The sequence below is a fragment of the Podarcis bocagei genome, assembly GCF_964188305.1.
Source record: "Podarcis bocagei genome assembly, chromosome: 16".
Taxonomy (NCBI): Eukaryota; Metazoa; Chordata; class Lepidosauria; order Squamata; family Lacertidae; genus Podarcis; species Podarcis bocagei.
Window position 1 is genome coordinate 32,133,363 of NC_138142.1, and position 26,282 is coordinate 32,159,644.

Here is a 26,282-nt window from a genome sequence, read left to right on the forward strand (position 1 = left end):
AGTTCTGCTGTGGCAGAAATGGGGGAGCCTCTGGCTTTCCAAATGTTGCTGGCCATGCTGGTTGGGGGTGAATGGGTATCGGAGCCCCGTCTTGAGGGCTACATTTCCCCCATTCCTTTGAACAAAATTACTTTTTTCAAGCATTCTTACGCATAAAAACATAGCAAAGTAAGTACCATGGAACAGGTGAATCGGTTTATTTCACAACATTTATATACTATTTGATTGTAACAAAACCTCAGAGTGGTTTGCAGAAAGAATAAATATAATTATCGGTAAAAAGCAAGTATTTGAAACATTCAAAGACATATTAAAACCAACAAGTTAAACTAGATTGAAACACGTGACAAAATATTTCTTTTTGGTAAATGTTGGATCTGTACAGACATTCTCACACACACAAACCTCAACCCCAAAATAAAATGTGCACTCTGGCTTTCCATTGGAAAGTATGGGTTTCTTTGGAAACGGTGTGATATATAAAATAGATCCTGGAGGCCTGTCTGTCTGTCTGTCTGTCTGTCTATCTATCTATCTATCTATCTATCTATCTATCTATCTATCTATCTATCATCTATCATCTTATCTATCTCTGCCTCCAGGATCCACTGGGCTTCAGCCCTTTGCCTTGTGGACACTATTGCTATCTGTTGTGGAAGATTTATCTTTCACCCCCTAAACATGGTGAGAGGGAGGAAACCTTTAAACTGGTTGTGGAGTGAGGGGAACACTGGCTGGCTCACCTGAGCATAATTGGACTCTGTATGTGTGAGCTGATACATGGGGGTTCAATCCTGCTTCCTGCAGGATTCAGGCATGCCAGCCTAGGCAACTCAATGGGGCACCTGAACTGAGCAGGATTGAACTCCCCCCACACCAGCTGATACATGGGGCGCTTTCAGACCTACTTTCTGCAGCTGCACCTCTACCTGCCCGACACCTGACACTGCACGACTTCAGGAGTGTGGCAGGTGGGTGTGGCTTTGGGAAAATAGCCTTGTGTACCAGTAGGGGAGGTCTTGTTTTAAATCTTTGGCGAAACAGACTGTGCTTCCAATAAAAGCAAAAACTGCCAGGAACAGTCCTGGGCCCGCAGGTCACTGACTGCCTTTTCCTCTTCCTGTTTGGACTCAAGTAGAGAGAGTGGAGCTACAACCCCTGTTCACTGCTTTTGGAAGACAACCCTCACTCAACATACACCGTAATGGCATCCAGGAGGCACAGTTTGCCAATGGTGGCTGGTAGGGCGGAAGGCAGGGAGCCCACCACTAGGTGGAGCCAGAGCCAATGACAAGCAGAACCAACTATGCTAGTTTTGTCCTCGTTCTCCCTGCTGAGTTCCACAAGGGGCAACACTGAGAATAAGGAGGAAGCTGGCAAACAAGGCCACCCTGAAGACTGGTTGTAAAAAGTTAGGAAGGAGTTCACTCCGAATGAAGCAACTTCCACTGCAATCCACACCTGAATCAAACAGAGGGAAAGCCACTGTAAAGTGATGTGTTGCTGTTGTTTAGTTGTTTAGTCGTGTCCGCCTCTTCGTGACCCCATGGACCAGAGCACGCCAGGCACTCCTGTCTTCCACTGCCTCCCGCAGTTTGGTCAAACTCATGTTTGTAGCTTCGAGAACACAGTCCAACCATCTCATCCTCTGTCGTCCCCTTCTTGTGCCCTCCATCTTTCCCAACATCAGGGTCTTTTCCAGGGAGTCTTCTCTTCTCATGAGGTGGCCAAAGTATTGGAGCCTCAGTTTCAGGATCTGTCCTTCCAGTGAGCACTCAGGGCTGGTTTCCTTCAGAATGGAGAGGTTTGATCTTCTTGCAGTCCATGGGACTCTCAAGAGTCTCCTCCAGCACCATAATTCAAAAGCATCAATGTCTGGGCTGCTTAAACTCTGCTTCTGATTGAAGGCCGCTGTAGGGCTTGAAACTCCACCCCTAATGTGCAGGAGGCGGGGCTTGGGAGCTCATGGATGAAGCCTGTTGAAGCAGGAGGCGGAGTTTAGTAGCCCTAATTCTTTACACAAGAGACAGTTGAGGGCCTCTTTTTTATTTTTTTGAGTGGAGGTTTAATGCCCCTCTGCTGAGTCCCCTCTCTCTCTGTGTGTTTTTTTAAAAGAACATTTGATGCCCATCTTGATCTTCCTCATTTTTGCACGCTCCTAGAAGGGAGGAGGAAATTGCAAGAGATTGCATGAGAATGTTAAGCAGGGCAAGCTGGAAAAATCAGGAGGATTAAATTTTTAGAATGGCGGGGAAGGCGGAGGTCTGGCCCAGCGGGAAAATTAAAATCGCCCGACTGTGTGCTCTTAATTCCCCTACCCTGAGACCAGTTTAAACTCCTTTCCCCAGAGTAGGTGGCGATTAGAGTTTAGTGGAAGCCCTGAGATTTGGCTGCTGCTTTTTGAAACTAGGGGGTCTTTGCCATGCCCCCCAGCCTTGGGCGTAGGCTGACCTGCTCCTGCCCGGCCGGCTGCACAGGAAAGTATCCTGGCAGCTCCTCTGCGTGACGCCGCTGTAAGCCCTGGCTGGCTTTTTAATCCCACCAATCTGTCCTTGGGAGGCCAGAGAGAGAGACCTGGTTGGGGGGAAGCCTTTCATGAGCCGGGCCTGGACAGGAGCCCCTCTAGAGAGTACCATGAGCTGGCCGGGCGAGGAATGGAAGGTGGGGCTGCCGTCCCGGGCCTTGCGGGCCATCGCCGAGGTGGAGCAGCGGCTGGAGCGCTTGCAGAAGGAGCGGCAGCAGAAACAGGTGCAGCTGGACACCCTGGAGGCCATGATGCACAAACAGAGGCAGAAGGTAATTGCAGGGGCCGTGGGGCAGGGAGCTTGTACCTGGCAGGAGTCTCCCATCCTCTGGGCACCTCTGCCATGCAATGGGTTTCTGTGGTTCCGGTTTGGGGCTCCATTTGTTATAAACAATAATGCAGACCCCCCCAAGTGTCCCTATTCTTAAGGGACAATCCCGGATTTACAGAAGCCGTCCCGGTTTCTGATTTGAACCCAGAATGTCCCGCTTTCCCTTAGGATGGAGAAATGTTGGACGGTGTGCAGTTATTCGGCCACCGAGCCAAGGAGATAAGTAACTATACAACCTTTAAAAGACATCTGAAGGCTGAAGTATAGGGAAGTTTTTTAACGTTCAATGTTTTATTATGTTTTTATATATGTTGGAAGCTGCCCCCCAGAGGGGCTGAGGCAACCCATTCAGATGACTGAGGTAAAATTATTATTATTATGGAACAGGACATCCCAATTTTCACCAGAAAATTTTGGAGGGTATTTATACTCTCCAAATTTATTACTTGTACCCCGCCTGTCTGACTGGATTGCCCCAGCCACCCTGGGTGGCTTCCAACAGAGTATAAAAGAACACAACAAAACATCAAACATTAAAAACTTCCGAATACAGTGGGACCTTGGTTTAAGAACAGCTTAGTTTATGAACAACTTGGATTAAGAATGCTGCAAACTCGGAAGTAGGTGTTTTGGTTTGTGAACTTTGCCTTGGAAGCAGAACATGTTCCGCTTCCTGTTGAGTGTGTTCCATCTGTAAATTGAGTTCCCCGCTGGTATAGGAAAGCACGCCTTGGATTAAGAATGCTTTGGTTTAAGAACAGATTAAGTTTGTAAACCAAGGTACCACTGTACAGGGCTGCCTTCAAATGTCTTCAGAAAGTCGTGTAGTTGTTTATTTCCTTGACACCTGGTGGGAGGGTCTTCCACAGGGGAGGTGCCACTACTGAGAAGGCCCTCTGCCTGGTTCCCTGTAACTTCCCTTATTGCAGTGAGGGAACCTCCAGAAGGCCCTCGGCACTGGACCTCAGTGTCTGGGCTGAACAATGGGGGTGGAGACGCTCCTTCAGGTATACAGGACCGAGGCCATTTAGGGCTTGAAAGGTCAGCACCAACACTGCATTAATCCAGAGGTGGGGAACCTTAGACCTGTGGGCCAGATGAGGCCCTCAGGCATCTTCCTCTGGCTTTCAGGAATCAGGCTTTATGATACACTCAGCTCCACCCCCTCATTGGTCCTCCTTTTTTTCCTCCTGGCTGGCATGTGACCTTGAAGACCGACAATGCCTCTCGCTTGTGCGGCTGGAAGATAGAGGAACGTGTGTGTGTGTGTGTGTAAGGTGTGTAAGGGTTTTTGTGGCCCTCAATCGGAAAATAAAATAAAATTCCCCATCCCTGAAAACTTTCAAATGTACGCAGTTTATTTGTTTAAGCGCCTGGGTCATGGAACTTATACAGTGCTTTTTGGGTGTGCTTCAGAGCTATCCTTACAACAACCCTGGAAGGTAGAACATCATTATTCTCCTCCCCGTTCACTGCAGACACGCTGCATAGAGTTCCTAGCCCAGGGTGACCGACCATGTGTCCTACTTTAAAGAGGTGCTCCTCTGTTCTGTTTAAAGACGAAGAGCCCTCAGAACAAAGGGCACTTGCGAGGTTACCTATCAATAGCCAGCAACTGAGCAAGCCACCTTCAAGACTGGTCGGGTGCTGAGGCTAAGAAATAATTTGCTTCTAATCTCCTGTGAGCTATCAGTGAGCTGATATTTGAACCAAACGCGAAACTTATACCATTAACCCAGCTTTTGTCAACTTGGTGCCTTCCAGAAGTTGTTGCACTAAAACTCCCATCAGCCCCAGGCAGAACTGATGGGAGCTGTACTCCAACAACCTGTGGAGGGCACCAGTTGCCGACTGCTGCATTAACCAATATGCCGTCTTGGCTCTTATTCTGCATAGCGCTTATGTATTGCTGTTTCCATACGTTCAATTTATGGTGCATGTACTAGCTCAGAGTCCTCATACGGATCCTGCAAGGTAGGCCAGTGTGGTTATTGCCCCATAGCTCAGGGGTAGAGGATTAAGCCCAGGCCAATTCGCTGATCCATGGCTAACTGGAGATTTGTAGTCAGCAAAAAAAGGAGGGTATGACTCTTTTAAGTTTTTGAAATTTATCAAAAAGCAAGCTTCTAGCTCTCGTGATACTGGAGAAAAACTCAGGAATATGTCTATAATCTGTGTGCTTTCTTGGCAAATAAAAAACCAGACTGCAAGCTGGGAAAAAGAACTGGAAGCGCAATAAACCAGGTGAAATAATGCAGTATTTTTATATGGGTCATGAAACTTGATTTTTTTAGTGCGGAGTGCTCAGAATGTACCCAGCGGAATCACATTTTGGAGCAAGGAATATCACAACAGTATATAGGCAGGATGTGCAGCAGAAGTGGGGAACTTTTTTTGGTCCGAGGTCCACATTCCCTTCTGGCCAACCTTCTGAAGGCCGCATGCTAATTGTGGGTGGGGCCCTAGACAAAAGTGGGTGGAGCAAGGAATGCAAATATTATATACAACCCTACACACCTTTCTGTGCTCCATCCAGAGAAGCAAGAGGCACGATCAGAGTTCAAGGGCACATTCCAGGCAGGCAAAAACGATCTGTGTGTGTGCAAAGGATGGGTATGTGGCCCAGAAAGATTCCCGAGGGCCAGATAGAGAGCCCTGGAGGGCCACATCCCTGATGTATAACCAACATTGGTTTGCATCCAACAGAGTTTTCACTGAACTGAAATTGGGTGACGCATTTTCATTCATTTTGACAGGTCTCCTGTGAGCAAGGCTGGATTGGAGCTGTGATTCCTCCATTGGCGGGGGCTGGACTAGATGTCCCTTGGGTCCCTTCCAGCTCTACAATTCTATGATTCCGTGGGCACAAACCACACTGCGTTCTTTTGGTTTTGTTTTAATGCGGCTCATCTCTCGCTGTTCTTTGCAGCACGAAGACGAACGGGCCTCGTGGGCCCTTCTCTCTCAGGAGAACCGGAGTCTGGCCGAGGCCTGGGAACAAGTGGAGCGCAGCCGTCAGCGGTTGGCGCAGGAGCTGCAAGCCAAAGAAGCCCAGCTGAGCTGCCTGGAGGCTCAGCTCGCCCAGGCGACCAGACGCCAAACGGAACTGGAAGAAGAGCTGCGTAGGTACAGTAGCTGGGATTCGTGGGGTCGGTGGGGTTGGCGTCACAAGGACGGAGATGAAAGCAGCAGTCTGTGCCCCACAGGTTTGCAGACTTGTCAGGTGGAAGCAGAATTCAGTAGCCACATGCAGAGATCCTAGGAACAACTTTTAAAATAGCAAAACAAGTTTCTAGACCTGAAGGCCATGAAGGAAGGGGGGGGGGCGCAATGCTTGATGAAAGGACAGGGCTTCAGTGTCCTAGACGGCTGTTTGCTCTGCCTAGTGCTCACAGGAGCAGACGAAATTATAGCACAGTCAGCAGATATATGCAGTTTAGTTTGATTTCCATAAATCTGTGCAGGTAGCAATATCTGCTCTGGTCAGACCTCACCTGGAGTACTGTGTCCAGTTCTGGGCACCACAGTTCAAGAAGGACACTGACAAACTGGAACGTGTCCAGAGGAGGGCAACCAAAATGGTCAAAGGCCTGGAAACAATGCCTTATGAGGAACGGCTAAGGGAGCTGGGCATGTTTAGCCTGGAGAAGAGGAGGTTAAGGGGTGATATGATAGCCATGTTCAAATATATAAAAGGATGTCACATAGAGGAGGGAGAAAGGTTGTTTTCTGCTGCTCCAGAGAAGTGGACACGGAGCAATGGATCCAAACTACAAGAAAGAAGATTCCACCTAAACATTAGGAAGAACTTCCTGACAGTAAGAGCTGTTCGACAGTGGAATTTGCTGCCAAGGAGTGTGGTGGAGTCTCCTTCTTTGGAGGTCTTTAAGCAGAGGCTTGACAACCATATGTCAGGAGTGCTCTGATGGTGTTTCCTGCTTGGCAGGGGGTTGGACTCGATGGCCCTTGGGGTCTCTTCCAACTCTATGATTCTATGATTCTATGATCTCTGAGCTTCCTTTGCTAATAAAAGCTGGCATTTGGAGCATGCAAAACGTTCTGTCTACATTCGCTCAGTAAGTCTTACGACAACCCTGTAAGGTAGGACAATGTTAACCTCTTGAATTATGGATCAGGGTGGGTGGGGTAAAAATAGAAAACATGTAGGCCAGCATCCTGTTCTCAACAGTGGCCAACTAGACACCTCCAGGAAGTCCGCAAGCAGGACCTGAGCACAACAGCAACCTTCCACACTTGTGATTCCTGCCAACTGGGAATTGGAGGTATACGTCTCCCAACAGCGGCATAGCCATTGCGGCTAGTACCCAGTGATAGCAATGGGTTTGTCCAATCCTCTTTTAAAACCCTCCAGGCTGGTGACTACCACAAAACCTCCATTCATTCATTTATTCATTCATTCATACCCCACCCATCTGATTCAGTTGCCCTAGCCACTCCAGGTGACTTCTTTGTCAAGGACAAAACATAAAGCCTGATGGAGAGTTTATACCCTCCAAAATTTCTCCGATGAAAATAGTGACGTCCTATTCCATCATCATCATCATCATCATCATCATCATCATCATCATCATCATACTATTTATACCCCACCCATCTGACTGTATTGCCCCAGTCACTCTGAGTGGCTTTCAACATATATAAAAACACATTTAAACATTAAAAAACTTCCCTATCCAGGGCTACTTTCAGATGGCTCGGGGGTCGGATAACTCCATAACCTCCAACATTTCTCTATGAAAATAGGGATGTCCTAAGGAAAAGCAGGACATTCCAGGATTAAATCAGAAACCGGGCTGGCTTTTGTAAATCTGGGACTGTCCCTGAAAATAGGGATACAGTACTTGGAGGGTCTGAGTTTTTGAGGGGATGCTTTGCTACCTGGAGCCAAATTCCAACATATTTTGGGGTCATATAAAGCCCCTAAACAAAATACGTTAGGTCAACAGATTCAAACCCCATGAAACATTTTTTTAAAAAACTGGTCCATTCCATTGGCTGGAGTAAAAAGTCCCCCAGGTACAGGATCTCGCTGCAGACTGGTACACACAGGTACACTGCCTATGACTGTGGAGGATCTCCTTTCTCCTGTTTCCTTCCCTCTGCCTCTCTCCAGGTGCCAAATTGAACTGGACAAGCTGCAGTCGCAGTCCCACTTGGCCCTCCTGCCCCCCCGCTGGGGTTCCTCCACGCCGTGGGCCGAAGGTAAGAAGCCGGAAGATGAGGAAAGGGCACAGGGTCCTCTTAGGCCAAGCCAGCGAGCAAAAGGCGCCTCTTCCTACGTCCGGGGATTAGAGGCTTTGCCAGATGGAGGTGGAATTAGCGGCTGAAGAGTCACGGGAAAGAGTCAAGGCAGAGTCTGTGACTTCGTGGTGGGGGGGTGAGGGAAAAGGAGGAGTTGTCAGTTGAGGGATTTAGATTTATTTAGGGCATTTGTACCCCCACTCTTCATCCAAAAAGGCTCCCACAAGGGCCGTCCCGGCCCACAGGCTTACAATCTGAAAACAAGACAAAACACGACACACAAGGGAAAAGGGACACGGAGGGAAGAGGAAAATCAAAACTCTGGTGGCTTGGAGATGGGGCGGTAGCCCACAGCAGAGTGGTTTTGCTCGTGTCTATATACCGTATTTTTTGCTCTATAAGACTCACTTTTTCCCTCCTAAAAAGTAAAGGGAAATGTGTGTGTGTCTTATGGAGCGAATGCAGGCTGCGCAGCTATCCCAGAAGCCAGAACAGCAAGAGGGATCGCTGCTTTCGCTGTGCAGCAATCCCTCTTGCTGTTCTGGCTTCTGGGATTCAGAATATTTCTTTTCTTCTTTTCCTCCTCCAAAAACTAGGTGCGTCTTATGGTCTGGTGCGTCTTATAGAGGGAAAAATATAGTAGCCTACTACCACAGGTAGGCTTTATTCAATCTGCAGGCCCAAATTGGTTCCCGGGGCAACCAGTTCTCCCTCTGTTCTCTAGGTGGCATCGAGGCCAAAGCAGAGCTTAGCAGGACCCTTGCAGCCGGAGCAAGTGTGAGTATTGCTTTAATGTGGCTTTGGAACAGCTGGTGCCCTCCAGGCTTTAGGACTCCAGCTCCCATTAGCCAGCGCTGGTTGAATCCAATGGGACTTGTAGTCTAGGACACCTGAAAGGCATCAGATTGGCAGAGGCTACTTTTAAAGCTGGTCTTGGACCATGAGACTTTTTCTTACTCCTTTCCAGCAGATTCAGGACAGCAGCTCTGCCGTCGGAGGCCCCTGCGGGAAGGAGAGCCCCACCGCCTCCTGGCAGCAAGAAGCGGCTTGTCCCAGTGCCCCACCCGGGAGCCCCATCCCTACAGAGAATGGCGAAGGGGCCCAGGCGATGGCATCAGAACTGGCATCCATGGGAGAGAGGCTCGAGAAAGAAAATCAAGGTATCGGAACGTGGTCTGTAGGTTTTTTAAAACCATGCGGCCCTCAGAATTCCGCCCGGCCCTCAGAACTCTCCCCGGACCGCAATTCTCCCTGGCCTTGCTGGGAATGTGTGAGGCTTCCCATGCAAACGCAGCATTTGCACCATTGCTCCACCCACTTTAGACTGGCCCCGCTCACCACGCGGCCCTAGGAAGGGAATGTGGCCCTCGGGGTGGAAATGGTTCCCCACCGCTGCCTGAGCGGCTTTTCCTTTCCCCTCCTCTGCCATTCAGAGTTGAGACTCGCTCTTGGCAAAGCAGAAACCCGGATGCAGGAAAAGGAAAGGGAACTGTGGAATTTGCAGGGGCAGCTGGAGCTGATCCGAGCTGAGCTGGCTCAGTGGAAGAAGCAGCGAGGCGGCCAGACGGAGGTGAGTAGGCATGAGACTCTAAATTTCAGGATCATGGGTTTGAGCCCCACATTGGGCAAAAGCTTTCTGCACTGCAGGGGGTTGGACTAGATGACCATCAGGGTCCCTTCCAACTTAAGGATGACTTAAGACTTAGCACACAACTCTAGTGCCAGCCTTTGTCTATGCCATGGTGGCCTGCTTGACCAAACCTCTGGTGCTGAGGCTGGTGTTGAGGGGTCTATGCTACTGTCACCCGGTTGACCAAACCTCTGGGTCTTGCAAAACCAGGCTAGCAGCAAACTCATACATTTTGGTGAGACCCTGGTAGGGCCATATTGCGGAACAAACTGGAAGGCCAGATTTGCCACATCCACACAGAGAGGGCAGCAGTGGGAGAAAGGGCAGGAGGTGGGTGATTGCAGCCTATAAGTACCTAGGTAAAGGTAAAGGGACCCCTGACCATTAGGTCCAGTCGTGACCGACTCTGGGGTTGTGGCGCTCATCTCGCTTTATTGGCCGAGGGAGCCGGCATAAAGCTTCCGGGTCATGTGGCCAGCATGACTAAGCTGCTTCTGGTGAACCAGAGCAGCGCACGGAAACGCCGTTTCCTTTCCCGCCGGAGCAGTACCTATTTATCTACTTGCACTTTGACGTGCTTTCAAACTGCTAGGTTGGCAGGAGCAGGGACCAAGCAATGGGAGCTCACCCCGTCGCAGGGATTTGAACTGCCAACCTTCTGATTGGCAAGTCCTAGGCTCTGTGGTTTAACCCACAGCGCCACCCGCGTCCTTATAAGTATCTAATCCCAACCAAATTTATGCACACATCTGCATGGCTCCTTTTAAGAAATACTATTATTAGGCAGAGCTTTTTGTGGGAGGGGTACATAAAGACATTAAACCTGCATGGTTCCAAAAGCGATAAGGCATCCTCTTGTCCTCTCCGAGGGGCGCTGTTAATTTCGCTTTTTAACTGTGCGGGGGGCATGTGCCTCACCGTAATGGCCTCATTTGTCTCCACAAGCAACCCTGTGAGGAGGGCTATTAATATTCCAAATAGAGGAAGAGTGATTGCAATTCTTGCTCTAGCAGCCGCATCCAAGAGCTGTAATGGTTGAGTGGGGATCTGGGCTTGATTTGAATCCAGGCCTTGCCCTCCCTACTTTGACTCTTCAATTCCTAAACAGCTCCTGTGCCCCTACCTGCCTGTCCTGTGACAGTTAGGAGTTCAGGCTTTGTGATGGCCTGGGACTCGGGCTTGGACTCGGAACCAGAGGAGTCTCAGGCCGCACCGGATCCTTTGCCTCAGGCATCATCTGAACCAAGTCTGGGGCCTGATCCTGAAGAGCCCCAGTCTGCACAGGTTCCCCTGCAACAAGCACCAGCTGGGCCGAGTCAGGGGCCTGAGCCTGCCCTGGCTCCAGATGCGGGGATTACCTCATTGCCTTCAGCTGGGCAATCACTTACAGCTGCTCCACTACCATTTGGATCAAGAGAGGCTGAGGCGGCCTCTGGGTCTAGTAACCCGCTGACATCTCCTGAGCTGCAGAGACTAAGGTCTGAGAGAAGGAAAGACCTGAGTACTCGCAGGAGGAGTGCTTGACTTCGGGCAAGACAGGGAGGTGAGTCGCCGGGGGATCAGGACCGGCCGTTACCCCGACAAATATAAAAGGCTGTTGGACCCTGCCCCAGGTTGTGGGAGCAACATTGCTGCTAGCAAAGGTCAAATAACGTTAAGGGGATTCAGAGAAGCACTGTGAAAGACTAAGAGGTATTGTTTAAGGAAAATAGAGGAAGAGGAATGTGTAATGACAATACAAACCAGGTAATGTGTATTTTTGATTTTTATCGCGGAAGATTCACGGGCGAGCTGAAGGAAGTCCAGAAAGAGATGACAATGTTAATTTGATAGGTGAAAACTTTTTATTGTATACACTGTGTATTTGTTCTGTGCTTTGTTGTTATTCTTTTTTTCTTTATTTTTATGTTTGTTGTATGTGTTTTTCTTCTTTTTCTTTTTCTTGGAAAATTAATAAATATCTATCTGGAAAAAAAAACATTGCTGCTTGCTAGAACCTGCCTGAGACCCTGTGCCTGACCTAGCCTGGTTTCCTGCCTTGGCCCTGTCGGACTGACCCCTTGCGGACTCCTTGGATTCGGGACAGGACCTGGACTGCGTTGCTTGGGTTAACTCCTGGGCCGAGCACAGGCTTCCAGCTTGGTGGAGGGGCTTTGAGCTCCACCACCTGTTTTTCAGAAAGAGGCTTGCCTGCAAAGTGTTAGCTCCCCGCCCCCACCGCCGCAGATAGGGTGCATCTATTGCCCCTCGCTGGGGTAGCACGGGAGAACTGTAATTATGAATTTGCAAAAGGAAAGGATGGAAATGATCCCCAAACCACCCCACTCTCTTTTAAATGAGGCATCCCCTGCCTTGTAAAAAGATAAACAAACCCACATCATGAAGTTCTGGTCCATCAGGGCAAATGGGGAACGGCCCCACTGACCTCGGCCTGCCCTCAAGCAGCCCCCACCTGCCTGCCTTTCTTACAGCCAGTCCAGGTGGCGGCCCTGCCTGCCAGCTTCCTCTTCTTTGGTCTCAGCATTGCCCCTTGTAGAACTCAGCAGGAAGGTGGATGGGGACCAAACTAGCTTTAGTTGGCTCTGGCGCCACCTACTGGTGGGCTCCCTGCCTTCTGCCCTAGCGGTTCTAATGGGCACCAGCTACTGTTGGTGAGAGAGAGAAAGGGGATCCACAACCACCCCCTAAATCCTGGCCTCAGCTCTGCGCAAAACCATGACGAAGCAACTTCGCTCGTTGGGTATCCCCCCCCCCTTCCTCATGCACCGCCTGACATGTTTTACGAGGCCCCGTGTCCTTGTCGGTTGGCTGGGCGCAATTATTAGCACCATTAATTATCGCCTGTGTTTCTTCGCAGGAAACGCTACTGAAGGTAGCAGCCAATGTTTCCCATCACCCCCCCTCCCAGCCAGCCCCCAATCTGCAGGTGGAGAGTTTTACAAGGCTGCAGCTCATCAGCCGAGTGCCTTTTTACAAGCTTCTTCTCGGGAACAGGTCAAGGGAGTCTTGGCAGCGCTGGAGGTTGCAGGGGGCGGGGGATGAATACAGGCACTTTTATGCAAGATGCTGACTGCAGAGCGGTCTGATCCAGCCTCTCTGTTGGCTGCAACACCAGGGGAACCAGCAGAGCTTCACAGTTCCTGCCTCTTTGGCTGGCTAGGGAGTGTGGGACCTCCAGGCCTCCCTATGTGGTCCTCATGGCTTTCCCCAGCCCAGGCCCCCTCCCAGAGGACACCCCTCACCAGCCTTGCTCCTCGCTCTCCTCAAAATGGTCCTGTGCTGTGCCCTTGAATTGTGATAATTCTTCAACTGCCTGGCAACAGGGTGGATAGATAGATGTGTAGATTTGGGGCCTAGACATCTCTGCCTTTCCCCTCATGGCTGTAGCGTAGCCCACAATACAGTAACACATAGGGTGCTCTTCCCTCTTAATAACGTAAGAGTCTGGCTGCTGGATCAGACCAATGGCCCATTAATTTCAGCATCCTTCTCTTCCAATGGCCACTGGGCTATTGCTCAGGTGAGGACGTTTCAAGTGGTGGCGCAACGGTTGACATTTATTGCCTCCCTCTAATGGATTGGAGTTCCTTTCTTTTTCTTCTGTTCCAGAGCAGCTCCCTGGAAAGCAGAGGGAGGCGGCCGTCAGTGGATGTGGGAGACCTGCGCCAAAGCAGGCACCAGCAAAAGGTGGGCTAATCTTCCTAACATATTGTTGCACACCTCCCCAATCTCTGAATGTTTCAGGAGTTTCAGGCACTTATCAAGGATTCATGTTTGTTTTTGGAAATGAGGCACAGCGGAGACCGTGGTGTCCTTATGATAGATGGTTTATTTCCATATATATACAATCCGAGCCTACAGTGGAGGGTTTTACAGCATTTACACTCCAATAGGGTCTTGCTTCTCTCATAGCTGCAGCCTTGGATTCAAACAGAAATCAATCGTGGCTCTCAAACTCACTCTGGCTTGCTGCTTTACTTCCAGGTCACATCACTGTGACTAAACTCTAACTCTGGCTTCGTCCTTCTTCTAACTAACCATGAGTTTGCTGTCTTGCACAGAGCCACTTTCCTTTGTTTTCCTTAATGGCCCATCTCCCAGGCTATCGCCTCAACACTAGGGGAGCCATATTTCAAAAGTAAAGACCAGGACACCCTGAAAGTTGTTGAACACTTTTTCAAAAGAAACAAAACCCTACGATTTTTCGATTGACTTGTCTAAAATCCAGCACCACATTTTGGAAATTCCCCCTGGACGTCAATTCCGCCTTTGAAAATCCAGACGTATGGCAGTCCTACTCAACACAGGCAGCTAGCCTGGCTTATGTTTTAACGCTTGCTGGATCCAGGGGTTAGAAAGGTGTTGCACAGAGCCTTTTCCCTCCTCCCCCAAACTCATAACAATATAATATAATACAGTACATAATGTAAACCATACGCATGTGCTACCGGCTGCTTTCAAACAGGGAGCTCAGGCAGAACTGCAGTACAAAGAATCCATGGGTGCAAAAAGAGCACTGGGACTCAGCCGCGATTGATGATGACGCCGTCACTGAAATGTCACTAAGTTAATGGAGACTTGTAGCAGGATACTGATCTGTCTCTACAGCTGGGGTGCTTCTGAATACCAGTTGCTGGAAACCACAAGGAGAGTGAGTCTCTTGGGCTCAAATCCTGCTGTTCTAGATGGGCTCCTGGATAAGTTACGACTTGGCGGTTTCACACTCTTGTCTCTCTTTTTAAGTTCCTGGCAGTGGCTGTCTAAGGTCCTCTGGCAGAGAGAATTCCCTTTAAGACCTCTTTAAACTGTGATTGAAGCAGGAACTTTCTGCATGCAGAGCAGGTGTTCTGCCACTGAATTGCCGCTTCTCCACGTTTTTGAATTTTTAAAAAACATGCTGGCAACTCCCCATTTACATGCATTCAAGGCACAGGCAACTGCGCATGGGCACATCGCTGCGAACCTGGAAGTGGCACAGAAAGGGGCAAGGGTGGCCCTAAAAGAGTGCGGAAATGGTGTGAAAACAGCGCCTAGCAATCCCAGAAGCCTTTGCACTGACCATTGAGGCCTGTGCAGAGTTGGAGTTAGGTAAAGAGAATGCGGTTAATGTCAGACCTGCAGACACTCGTGCTTCCTTATAGAGAGTCATGAATAGCTGAAGCCTTAAAAAGGTAAAGGGACTCTTGGCCATTAGGTCCAGTCATGGCCGACTGGGGTTGCGGCGCTCATCTCGCTTTACTGGCCAAGGAAGCCGGCGTACAGCTTCCGGGTCATGTGGCCAGCATGACTAAGCCGCTTCTGGCGAACCAGAGCAGCACACGGAAACGCCGTTTACCTTCCCGCCAGAGCGGTACCTATTTATTCACTTGCACTTTGAGGTGCTTTCAAACTGCTAGGTTGACAGGAGCAGGGACGAAGCAACGGGAACTCACCCCGTCGCAGGGATTGGAACCACCAACCTGATTGGCAAGTCCTAGGCTCTGTGGTTTAGACCACAGTGCCACCCGCTTAACAGTGTATTAAATGTTTCAGTGATTTGACAGTGTCCGCATTCAATTTTTTCCTTACATGTGTCTAATGTAAGTATGGAACAACAGTCTGCAGGTTTTATTGGAATGGCATTTTACCATAAAATTAATAAAGTACTCTTTGAGTTGTTTTAACTCAGCTCTCCTGCCACGATATTTGCAACAAAGAAAAAGGCCACGACCAGAAAAAAATGGGTGGACCAGAATAATAGTCTCCAAGAAAACAACAACCCAGACTCCTTTCTTTTGCCAACTTTCTCTTTTGCAGTGGGGGTATCGAGGCAGCCGTTGGACAGGCATGGGTGGGGAAACTGGCATTCTGCCTTGTGCCCTGACCTCTCTGCTCTTAACGCCCACTTTCAAAACAGGGCCTGCTTGGGACAGAGAAGGTGCCCTCTAGCGGCAGCCGTTGTAGCATAAGCTCCTCCCGCTTAGAGCAGCCAGCTGAGAAAAGGGGAGCTCACACCAAACGGAAAGGTGAGACTCTGCACATGTTTTTGTGTGTGTTTGTGTTAGATGGCAGTGATATAAAGAGCAGTCTGCTTTTGTTTTTCTTTTTGCAAGAATCGTGAGCCTTCAGTCCTTGTTATATTTATCCGTGGTCATGGTTCTATAGAAATGTGCATATTGTAATTATATTTTGTATGTTATGTATAGTATTCCATATATTGCATACCTTTATGGTATATATGTGTGTGTGTGTGTGTGTGTGTGTGTGTGGAATAATTATATTTTGTATGATATGTAGCTTTCATGTAGGTGTATGGGTTTTATCCAGTGTCCTACTCAGAGTAGACCGTTGAAATTAATAGATATGGCTATTCATTTAAATAAAGTTTACTACAAATTAATGAGTGTTAAAATGTTGAAGTTTTTGAGAAAAGGGGATTACAGCTGCAAAAGATTAAGTAAAGGGAAAGAATAAGGGAAAATTGGATAAAATTAAGGGGTAGGATTTGCTGAAACGAATTTGGAAATTGGGATGCAGAAAGGGGAGGTATGGGGAAGTCGGTGAAGTAAGGTTTAAGAAATAAGGATTTGAAATTATACATGTCTGTTTATGTGTTTGTTTGTTGTTATTGTGTTATGTCTATGTCTATAAAAATTGTGAAAAACTAATAAAATTTATTAAAAAACAAAAAAAACAAAAAAATTAAAGTTTACTACAAGCAGAACTTATTTGGATTCCACCCTATTTTGCTTACTGTATTATGGCATTTTTCAGTTGTAGGGTAATCCCTTGCTACCAAGGGAACACGTTTGCAGGTTAATAAAGCAAGAAGGTTTTTATTTTTTTAAAAAACTCTGTTAACTGTGCTTTCTTTTATGTGTTCATTCCTGGTTATAGTTATACTCCAGTTTTTTCTCCTAAGAGCTCAAGAGTTCGTGGTTCTTCTCACTCCCCATTTCATATTCACAACAACTCTGTGAGTTAGGCTAGACTGAGAGACTGTGACAGCCCTCCCCCCCCCCCAGATGACGGAGTGAGCTTTCATTACTGGGTGGGGGGATTTGAACCCTGGCCTCCCAGGTCCTAGTCCAACACCCTAACCACTGCACCACACTCCTGCTCCAGATTTTATGTACTAGTTCTAAAGGAGCAGTAGCCCTTTAAACTAGGGCTGTAACCTCAATCCTAAATTTGGATGATTTAAGGCTACTTAGTTAATGGATGACAAACCGGTGAACTGGTTCCCCCACTAACTGTGTTTGAACTCCTCCTGAGTGGGGAGGAACAGAAATATTTTTTTCTTTTGATGGACAGTGTCAGAGGTGAGTGCCGTGTCTGTGTGGCTATTTATAAGTGTAATGCCTAGTAATAAAAAATATGGAATTGAAATGTTGTGCATTCATATTCAGAAGTTTGCATTTGAACTTCCAGGAACTCTAATTAAATCAATTTTTTCTGTTGTCCAGGTGTAAAGAATTGGAGAATGGAGGATTTTTTAAATTGTATGTTTCTTTAAAAGAAATATATGGGGCTGGATTCAATGAATGTGTCCCACTAGTGAAAGCTTGCACAAGAGCTTTCACTAGTGCAGTGGAGCTCTCCCCCATTGGCTCCCTCCTCTGCCCCCCATGTCCCCCAAATCTTTGGGGGGTTGGGAGACCCTCCCCAAATGGTGTTTGGGGGGAGAGAGCAGATCCTTCCACCAGGCAAGCCGAAATGCTTTTGCTGACAGAGTGATCGCCTTAGCACTATGTTGAATTCCTCCCCAACCCATAATATTTTTTTTTAATACAAGGGAGCATTGCAAGCAAGATTTATACACAGAATGGTAGAACGTAATATTTTTGCCTCCAGATCCTGATTTAGGCACACCTCAATCAGATTCTGCTATATATGACCGTTACCTCAGAGTAGACCCACTGAAATTTTGCTTGCTGCTTTTTCTCTCCACACACCCACCAGCACTAGCAATCTGCCATGTGCAGTTCAATTTTTGTTTTAACTGGGGCTTCTTTCAAAGCACATTTGAAGCACGCAGCTTCCCCCCCCCCCCAACCCTGGGAACTGTAGTTTGTTATGGGTGCTAGGAACCACAGCTCCGTACAGGGGCAAACTATGATTCCCATGATGCTTTGGAAGTGTGCACTTAAAATCTAAGACCTGAATGACCACCACAGTGCGAAATTGTGATTTTATCTCTTTTAACTACAAAATATCACTCTTATCAGGCTTTCTCTTCTCTGCCATCTCTTTCCTCAGGCTTTCCCTCACCGAGCTCCCGGGCCCAGAGTACGGAACGGGGCCGGGAGGAACTACAGGCCCTCAGAACTGAGGTTTTGACGTTGCGGCGGCGCCTGGATGCTTCGGAGAGCCAACGCAAAACCCTCCTTGAGGCTTGCTGGCAGCAAGAGAAAAGCCGGGCCTGGGCCCAGGAGAGGCAGTTGGGTTCAATGGTGGGAGCGGCGGCCTGGCAAAAGACAAAGGGCTCCCCAGAGATCCATGGGGTTTGCCAGGCCCCCAGGAGCAAAGGACAGGCCTCGGTGATGGCGGCTGGTGGGGAAGTCTCTGTGGCAGAAGAGGTTGAGGAGGATGGAGGGGCGGTTGAGCCCAGGGCTGCGGCAGATCCGGGGAAGCAGCTGACCTCGGACGTAGAGACGTCTGAAACAGGAGAAGATGCGCCAGCCACACGGCAGGCCCACGGGGAAACTGAGGCAGAGGGCCAAGGAGGCAGGACCCCTGACCCGGAGGGGAACGTGGAAGGTTTGCAGGAGGACCTCCTGGACTTGGCCTCTGGCAAGGCCCAAGCCGAAGCCCAAGCCATCTTGGCCCAGGAAAAACTCCAGGTCCTGCAGGCCACGCTGGGGAGGCAGACGGAGCGGTTGGCGCGAGCCATGGAGACCCAGAGCCGCCACGTGGAGGAGCTGCTGGCGGACGCCGAGGAGAAGGAGCAGTTGATGAGGAGCCTCCGCCAGGAGCTGGAGGAGACCAAGAAAGCCTTGGAAATGGCCGACGCCGAGGGCCAGAGGCTGCGGGCTCTGCTGGGGCAGAGGGAGGCGGAGGGGCACCATGCAGAAAGCCCCGCAAACACCTTGGAGGTGCGCGGAGGCAGCGAGACCTCAGAGGTCCCTCTGGTGTTGGCCCAGCTGCAGGGAGACATGTTGAGCATTGCAGATGTTGGTCTAGCGGGACGTCTGCCCGAAGAGAAGCCGGTGCAGCCGGGAGTCCAGGAACAAGTAAGTTTACTTTCCTCGAGGCGTGCTAGGAATCTTTTATGGATTTTAATTGTTGAAAGCATCTTTGTCCCACTCTTCCGCCAAAACAAAAGGCCCCTGGACCAGCTTACAAAGGTCATTGATGCTATCGGTCTCTGCCTGTGGTTTGCAATATAAAAGACACTGCACAAAAGGAAAAGGAATTCGGAGGGAGAAGGAAAAAAAGCCAGATCCGAGGCTTACACTATTTAAAGAAAGAGAGAGTGATGACATTTGGAATATATATATATATATATATATATATATATGGGGGGAGGGGGTGCTAAGCACAAAATTCCTATTGCCTGGTGTCTGGACTGATCTCTTGTAAGCAGCCTTTTGAGATTAGGGCTCCGGCTATCCAACTTGTTGCACTGCTTTCCCCTAGGAAGAATAGCTCTTAGGCTCTCAATCAGAGCAAGCTGCAATTCTGGTTTTCTCTGGATTGATGTTTGCTCCAGTTTAGCACGAAAGCTTGGGTTTTCCCTGGGAAAGGATTGGGGCGAGAGGAAAACGGCTCTGACCCATGTCTAGAAAGTGCAAATCAAGCAGGGGGCAACCGGAAGTGTGGGCGAGCTCTTAGCGGTGTCTGTTTTCATGGGTGACTCTCTGTCTGCAGCTGGAGGCCTCTCTTGCCCAGCTTCAGCAGGAAAACCGGGTCCTGCGCAAGGAGCTGGCTACCTGGGAGGCCTGGCACCAGAAAAGAGGAGAGGAGGACACCACTGGCCCCTTGGGACTGGCTGGCTCGGGAAACGGCAGAGAAGCAGCTGAGACTGCAGATGGTAAGGGGGGGGGTGGGCATAGAATATAGGGGGAGAGAATCCAAACTGGGGGAGGAAGAATAAAAAAATTCCTTCCAGTAGCACCTTAAAGACCAACTAAGTTAGTTCTTGGTATGAGCTTTCGTGTGCATGCACACTTCTTCAGATACGCGGATGTATACTTCAGATGCTTCGGATGTATACGGATGGATACTTCAGATGCATGCACACGAAAGCTCATACCAAGAACTAACTTAGTTGGTCTTTAAGGTGCTACTGGAAGGAATTTTTTTATTTTGACTATGGCAGACCAACACGGCTACCTATCTGTAACTGGGGGAGGAAGAGAAGAGGAATACCTTGTTTCGTGCACTGGGAAATCATCTGCAGCATACATTTAAAGCACTATGATATCACTTTAAATAGCCATGGCTCTCCCCCCCCCCCAAAAAAAAAATCCTGTTAAGGGTGCTGAGAGACTATTCCCCTCAGAGCTCCGGTTCTCTGAGTATTTTCCAGGGAACTCTGGGAATCGTGGCTCTGTGAGAGGACTAGGGTTCTCAGCTCTCAGCACCCATAACAAACTACATTTCCCATGATTCCTTGGAGGAACATGGAACCAAATATTTTCCTTTTTTTTTTTTAAATGGCAATGTTTTTCCTTTTAGCACAGGAAGGTCATGGGAGAAACCGGACTTCTCTTCTTTTGTCATCGCACTGTCCTTAGGTTGCAAGCGCACCTTACATTTAGAGCACACAGCTGCCCCAATAACCCCAGTTTGCTAAGGGTGCTGGGAACTGTAACTGCGAGGGGCAAACTACAACTCCCAGGATGGTTGGGTAGGGTGCTTTAAATATCTGGTGTATATGTACCCTAATGCAAGGTCTCTGTGTCTTGCAGTTCCTGAAGCTTCCCAGAAGAGAGAGCCCTTGTCTCAGGGGAGCCGACGAAATGTCCAGACCCAAACTGAGGGATCAGAGTGTGGCCATCGGCGCAGGGAACGTGTCTCTGTGGCCTTTGATGACACTCAGTATGAACCCTACGGGCTCCCTGAGGTGGTCATGAAAGGTATGTGGGAAATTGGGGAGGGAAAGAGAAAAAGGAAGCACCACAAGGCCATCAATGGTGCCATGAGGTGAGTTTAGAGTCTGGACTTAATGGGCTTACGGTGGAAATCCTTTTTTGATGGATATATATATAACTTTAAACAAGGTTAGCAGCAAGCCTGGCTACTCTCGGAGGGGCCCCCTTGTTTATCTGCTCAGTGAGGCCCTGGGCATCTGCCCCAAAGTCCTGTTCTGAACTGCCATTGGCCCTTTGAGGAGGGTTGGAGGAGGCTTTTTGTAGCAGACTGGCCCAATTACACCACATTTAAAGCACTATGATGCCATTTTAAACAGCCATGGCTCCCCGCACAGAATCATGGGAACTGTAGCTAAGAGTGCTGAGAGCTTTTTTAGGCCTCTCTATTTCCCTCACAGAGCCAGAATTCTGAGAGTTCCCAGTGAAGAGAAATGGATTGTTACACCACTCTGAGAATGGCAGCTTTGTGAGGGGAGTTAGTGGTCTCCTAATAGTTCTTAGCACCCTTAACAAGCAACAGCTCCCATAATTCTTTGGAGGAGCCCGTAGCTGTTAAAACAGTATAAGTGCTTTAAATCAGAGGCGGATTTAAGGCAGCACAACCGGTTCCACTGCACTGGGAGCCGAGCCTAGCTGGCGCCACAACTATGATGTAATGAATGGAGCAGAATAAAAATGCAGCCAGAAATACGGTTAGAATGTATATAAAATGTTTGTTTAATGGGAAAGTGCATTGAAGAGCATGGGATGGTACTATTTTAGGGGGGGGATGCATACGATAGTTTGCATGCAAACCTTTCAGGTGAAAGGAGATTCTTTTCAACTTGAAAACATAGCAGAAAGGACATCCCCACCACTGTGTCCACTTTAGCAGATCTGGCCTTGTTTCTCCGCCGCAGGTTTTGCTGACATCCCATCTGGTCCCTCTTGCCCATATGTTCTCCGCCGGGGCATTTTGGGAAGTGCCCCCGTTGCCCAGCTGGCCCCGCGAGCAGAACCAGAAGAGGATTCCCCTGAGGCAGAGGAAGGGACAGGCGTCTGAGAACAGCCTAGCAGGTGAGAGATCCTGGTGTCAGCCTCAGTTCTGAGCCGGGTGTGCAAGTCCTGTTTGCATTTTAATGCAATAATAAATTATATGCCTGACATATGGGGATTAGTGGCAGGAGAACACACACACACACACACAAGAAAAAGGATTTTGCAACCCCTAGTAGGATAAATATTGACCGTCTGTTACCATCTTCAAATATCTAAAGGGCTGTCACATGGAAGTTGGAGCAAGCTTGCTTTCTGCTGCTCCAGAGGAGAGGACCACAACCAGTTCTCCTTCACAGGAGGTTTCCAAACAGAGTTCAGGTGGCCACCTGTCAGCGTTTCTCTAGCTGTGATTCCCGCACTAGGTGTCCCTTCCAACCCTACACAGTATTATGATTGTCTGAGGACCTTGCTGTCCTGTCTACATTTGAGCATATGCCGTATTTCAATTTCATGTGGATGCCTATTTGGATGTTTGGAGGGCTTACACATTAACTTACCTGTTTAATTTAAAATGCACAAACTGATGGCTCCTTTGTCTGTAATGTCAGTTGATGATGGGGGTCCACCCCCCTGCTGTTAGACCCATTAAGCATTCTGTTCAAGTGAAAACAGAGTGGGGTGGAAGGGAAAGAAATGATAGCTCAGTGGTTGAGCATGCCAGGCACATCCAATTTAAAAGGGTCTCAGGTAGCAATTGATGGAGAAGACAAAACCCTGGAGATAAAACTGCCAATCTGAGCAGACAGTCCCAAGTCTTCTCCCTCACTGCCTACTGGCAATGCAACTTCCTCCCTCTTTTAGTATGAGATGTGTAACATTTCCCTCCCCTTTCCTCCCTACCCCCCCCCCATTGTCTCAGCACAGGTTATCATTCTCTCCGTATTGCACCTGGCCTTTTCCACCTGCGCCAATATTTCTGCACCAGCCACCAAAAGACTTGTGTCTCTGTGGGAAACCCCTGCTGTGGGCTTCCTTGGTTCCTGATCTGAAAGGAGATGGGCTGATGATCTCTGCCACTGTGCACTAGAGTCTCCTTTTCGCTTCCCTGGCTGCCACGCTCCGTCAGTTTCTGAAAAGATGATGTTCCTTACAGGCATTCTAAGCCGAAGGGGGGAAGTATTTTCAGTCTTTTCATCCTCCCCCCGCCCCCACCCTCCCTCTCCTGCATCCTTCTGATACCCAGAGGACTTTTTGGAAATGAGGAAGAGTATTTGGGGAGCATCCACTGGAAGAGACTAGCAGAAAAGGCGCAATCATCCCTCCTGGATTTATACCACCCCTCGCCCATCATTGGAGGAGACCATCTTTCCACAGTGGCCATTCCTATTTGACAGCCAATCACAGACTCCATAGCTCCGAGTGAGTAACCAGTAGCAAAGAGGATGGAACACATGGCTGCAGTTGGTTTCCTGCCCTCCACATTTATTTTTTTTTCACCTGGGAGAGCAGGGGCTGTTGCTGCTTTCCAATCAGCAATAAGCAGGACAGTCCAGAGACCCCCACCTTGCCAGGAGAACCGTGCTGTTTAAAAGTGGGGTTTTTTATTTTGTTATTGGAGCAATGCGTATGATGGAAGATGTGGCAAAATCAACACAGAGCAGCACAGCTGTCTGCAACCAGTTTGTCAGATAACCGCATGTGATGGGCTGTGTGGATGCTGGCAAGCCAGGAGCGTTTGCCACTTGAGACGGCCAAGATGGTGTTTGCCCCCAAAGCCAAGTGCAAAAAAAGGGTAAGGATTCTGAAGCTACTCAATAGGCAAAAAACAAAGCCATCCCAAGCAGAACCACTATTTGTTGTTTAGTTGTTTAGTCGTGTCCGACTCTTCGTGACCCCATGGACCAGAGCACGCCAGGCACTCCTGTCTTCCACTGCCTCCCGCAGTTTGATCAGACTCATGCTGGTAGCTTCGAGAACACTGTCCAAAAATCTCGTCCTCTGATGTCCCTTCTCCTTGTGCCCTCCATCTTTCCCAACATCAGGGTCTTTTCCAGGGATTCTTCTCTTCTCATGAGGTGGCCAAAGTCTTGGAGCCTCAGCTTCACGATCTGTCCTTCCAGTGAGCACTCAGGGCTGATTTCCTTAAGAATGGAGAGGTTTGATCTTCTTGCAGTCCATGGGACTCTCAAGAGTCTCCTCCAACACCATAATTCAAAAGCATCAATTCTTCAGCGATCAGCCTTCTTTATGGTCCAGCTCTCACTTCCATACATCACTACTGGGAAAACCATAGCTTTAACTATACAGACCTTTGTTGGCAAGGTGATGTCTCTGCTTTTTAAGATGCTGTCTAGGTTTGTCATTGCTTTTCTCCCAAGAGGCAGGCGTCTTTTAATTTTGTGACTGCTGTCACCATCTGCAGTGATCACGGAGCCCAAGAAAGTAAAATCTCTCACTGCCTCCATTTCTTCCCCTTCTATTTGCCAGGAGGTGATGGACCCAGTGGCCATGATCTTCGTTTTTTTGATGTTGAGTTTCAGACTATATTTTGCGCTCTGTCACCCTCATTAAAAGGTTCTTTAATTCCTCCTCACTTTCTGCCATCAAGGTTGTGAATCACTATACTGTATAGAATCACTATACTGTACATAAATATTACACACAAACAGGTTTCAGAAGGGGAGATATTTATATGTTTGTGGGAGGGGTGAGAATCTACAGCTTTTTATTAATAACAAGATGATAATAATTACTGGATTTCTTACCCACCCTTGTCCATAAGGTCCCAGGATAACAAGAAGATTAAAATTACCGTACGGTATTTTTCGCCCTATAGGACGCACTTTTTCCCCTCCAAAAATGAAGGGGAAATGTGTGTGCGTCCTATGGGGCGAATGCAGGCTTTCGCTGAAGCCTGGAGAGCGAGGGGGGTCGGTGCGCACCGACCCCTCTCGCTCTCCAGGCTTCAGGAAGCTATCCGCAAGCCGTGGGAGAGCTGCGCGACTTCACAGCTCAGCACGCCCCAGGCTTCGTGCTTCGTGCAACTCTCCGCTAGCCATGGGAGAGCTGCGCGAAGTCGCACAGCTCTCCCACGGCTTGTGGATAGCAGCCTGTTCTGGGAGCTGGGGTCGGGTTTTTTCTTTATTTCCCCCCAAAAAAACTAGGTGCGCCCTATGAGGCGAAAAATACGGTAGTTGAAATAATTTGCGGTGGCAGGGAAAGGGCGGATCCAAAACATGGGGTTGTATCCAGAGCTAGCCCAACTCAGGAGTAGACTTGCTGAAATTAATGGCCAGGGTATCTTCAGCATATGATGGAAGCTCTACGCTGAAGGTGCTGCCACAGAGAATGCTGGCTGCTCTGTTGCTCTGCCCACCACCGGTATCCCACCACCCAAGGTTGCCCCAGTAGATAACGTGGCCTTCAAAAGCCTCCCCTCATTCATCAGGAAATGCCAAGAATCAAACCTGGGACCTTCTGCAAGCAAAGCAGGGACTCTACTGCTGAGTGGTGATGGTTCCTCCTGCTGCTCCTCTACCTTCACTGGGGGTGCTGGAGACTTGCATGCCTTGAGGTCAGGCAGAAGCAAGGGGAGCCCTAGCCAGGGAGCACACAGACCACTAGCAGCCCGCTGACATGAGTGGACACTGCCAGTCTGTCTTCTTTCCATATTGTGTGTTTCTTTTGGTGTCTAAAGTGTGAACCACCTCGGGTGCCTTGGCAGAAAGGCAGTATCCAATCAGTTAATCAATAATAAAATAAACCACACACCCCACTCTGTCTTAGATTCCTCAATATGAAATGGCGGGGAGGGGGGAGAGATTTCAGTCTTCTTGAACCACTCTGACATTGCATTTAGCAAGGTAGTGGTAATAATAAAATTTTTATTATTTATATGCCACCCATCTGACTGGGTTGCTCTAGCCACTCTGGGCGGCTTCCAGCAAAATGTAAACAACACAATAAAACATCAGATATTAAAAACTACCGGATTATAGGGCTGCATTCATATGTCTAAAGAAAAAATTGTATAGTTGTTTATCTGTTTGACATCTGATGGGAGGGTGTTCCATGGGGAGGGCGCACTAACGGGAAGGCCCTCTGCCTGGTTCCCTGTAACTTCACTTGGGAACTGTTGTTTGTGAAGGGTGCTGGAAATTGTAGCTATGTGAGTGGATGATTACACTTCCCAGAGCTCTTTGGGGGAAGCACTGTGTTTTAAATGTGCTTTAAATGTGTGGTGTAGATGTGACCCCCTCTTTTTTCTACTTAGTTTTAGGGTAGGAAAGTGTAGTAATAGTAATTAAAATAATATTTAAATATATATCCTGCCCTTCTTCCCAAAGGAGACCGGGGGGGGGGGGGGGCAGGCACATAAATAATTTTTAAAAATCTAAAAATGACTCCACTACAGATGCAGACTCAGAAATATTCATCACATTTAGTCACCCAAAAGATTAACTGGCTATACCATCCATCAAG

The 26,282-nt window shown here is 48.6% G+C and overlaps 1 protein-coding gene across 4 annotated transcripts; it reads left to right on the forward strand.

Moving 5' to 3' along the window:
• The first annotated feature begins 658 nt into the window (after positions 1-658).
• LOC308574962 (uncharacterized protein) lies at positions 659-23,802 on the forward strand. Of its 4 annotated transcripts, none has more exons than XM_081173291.1 (13): positions 659-2,796; positions 5,785-5,981; positions 7,990-8,078; positions 8,842-8,894; positions 9,085-9,277; positions 9,551-9,687; positions 13,357-13,434; positions 15,644-15,752; positions 17,986-18,959; positions 19,597-19,759; positions 20,640-20,807; positions 21,722-21,878; positions 22,720-23,802. In XM_081173291.1, the coding sequence occupies exons 1-12, from the start codon at positions 2,596-2,598 to the stop codon at positions 21,862-21,864; spliced, it is 2,505 nt and encodes an 834-aa protein (XP_081029417.1). In that variant the 5' UTR covers positions 659-2,595; the 3' UTR covers positions 21,865-21,878; positions 22,720-23,802. The 4 variants fall into 4 exon arrangements, with proteins under 4 accessions (XP_081029417.1, XP_081029416.1, XP_081029418.1 ...); XM_081173290.1 differs by having other exon boundaries at positions 22,725-23,802; XM_081173292.1 differs by having other exon boundaries at positions 9,088-9,277; positions 22,725-23,802.
• The last annotated feature ends 2,480 nt before the right edge of the window (positions 23,803-26,282 follow it).

Bases quoted from the DNA above. Each gene is read 5' to 3' on its own strand.
- LOC308574962 (XM_081173291.1), top strand. From the start codon at position 2,596: ATGAGCCGGGCCTGGACAGGAGCCCCTCTAGAGAGTACCATGAGCTGG. The intron at 13,435-15,643 runs GTGGGCTAATCT...CTTTCAAAACAG, and splicing joins AAAGCAGGCACCAGCAAAAG to GGCCTGCTTGGGACAGAGAA. The intron at 20,808-21,721 runs GTATGTGGGAAA...TCTCCGCCGCAG, and splicing joins CCCTGAGGTGGTCATGAAAG to GTTTTGCTGACATCCCATCT.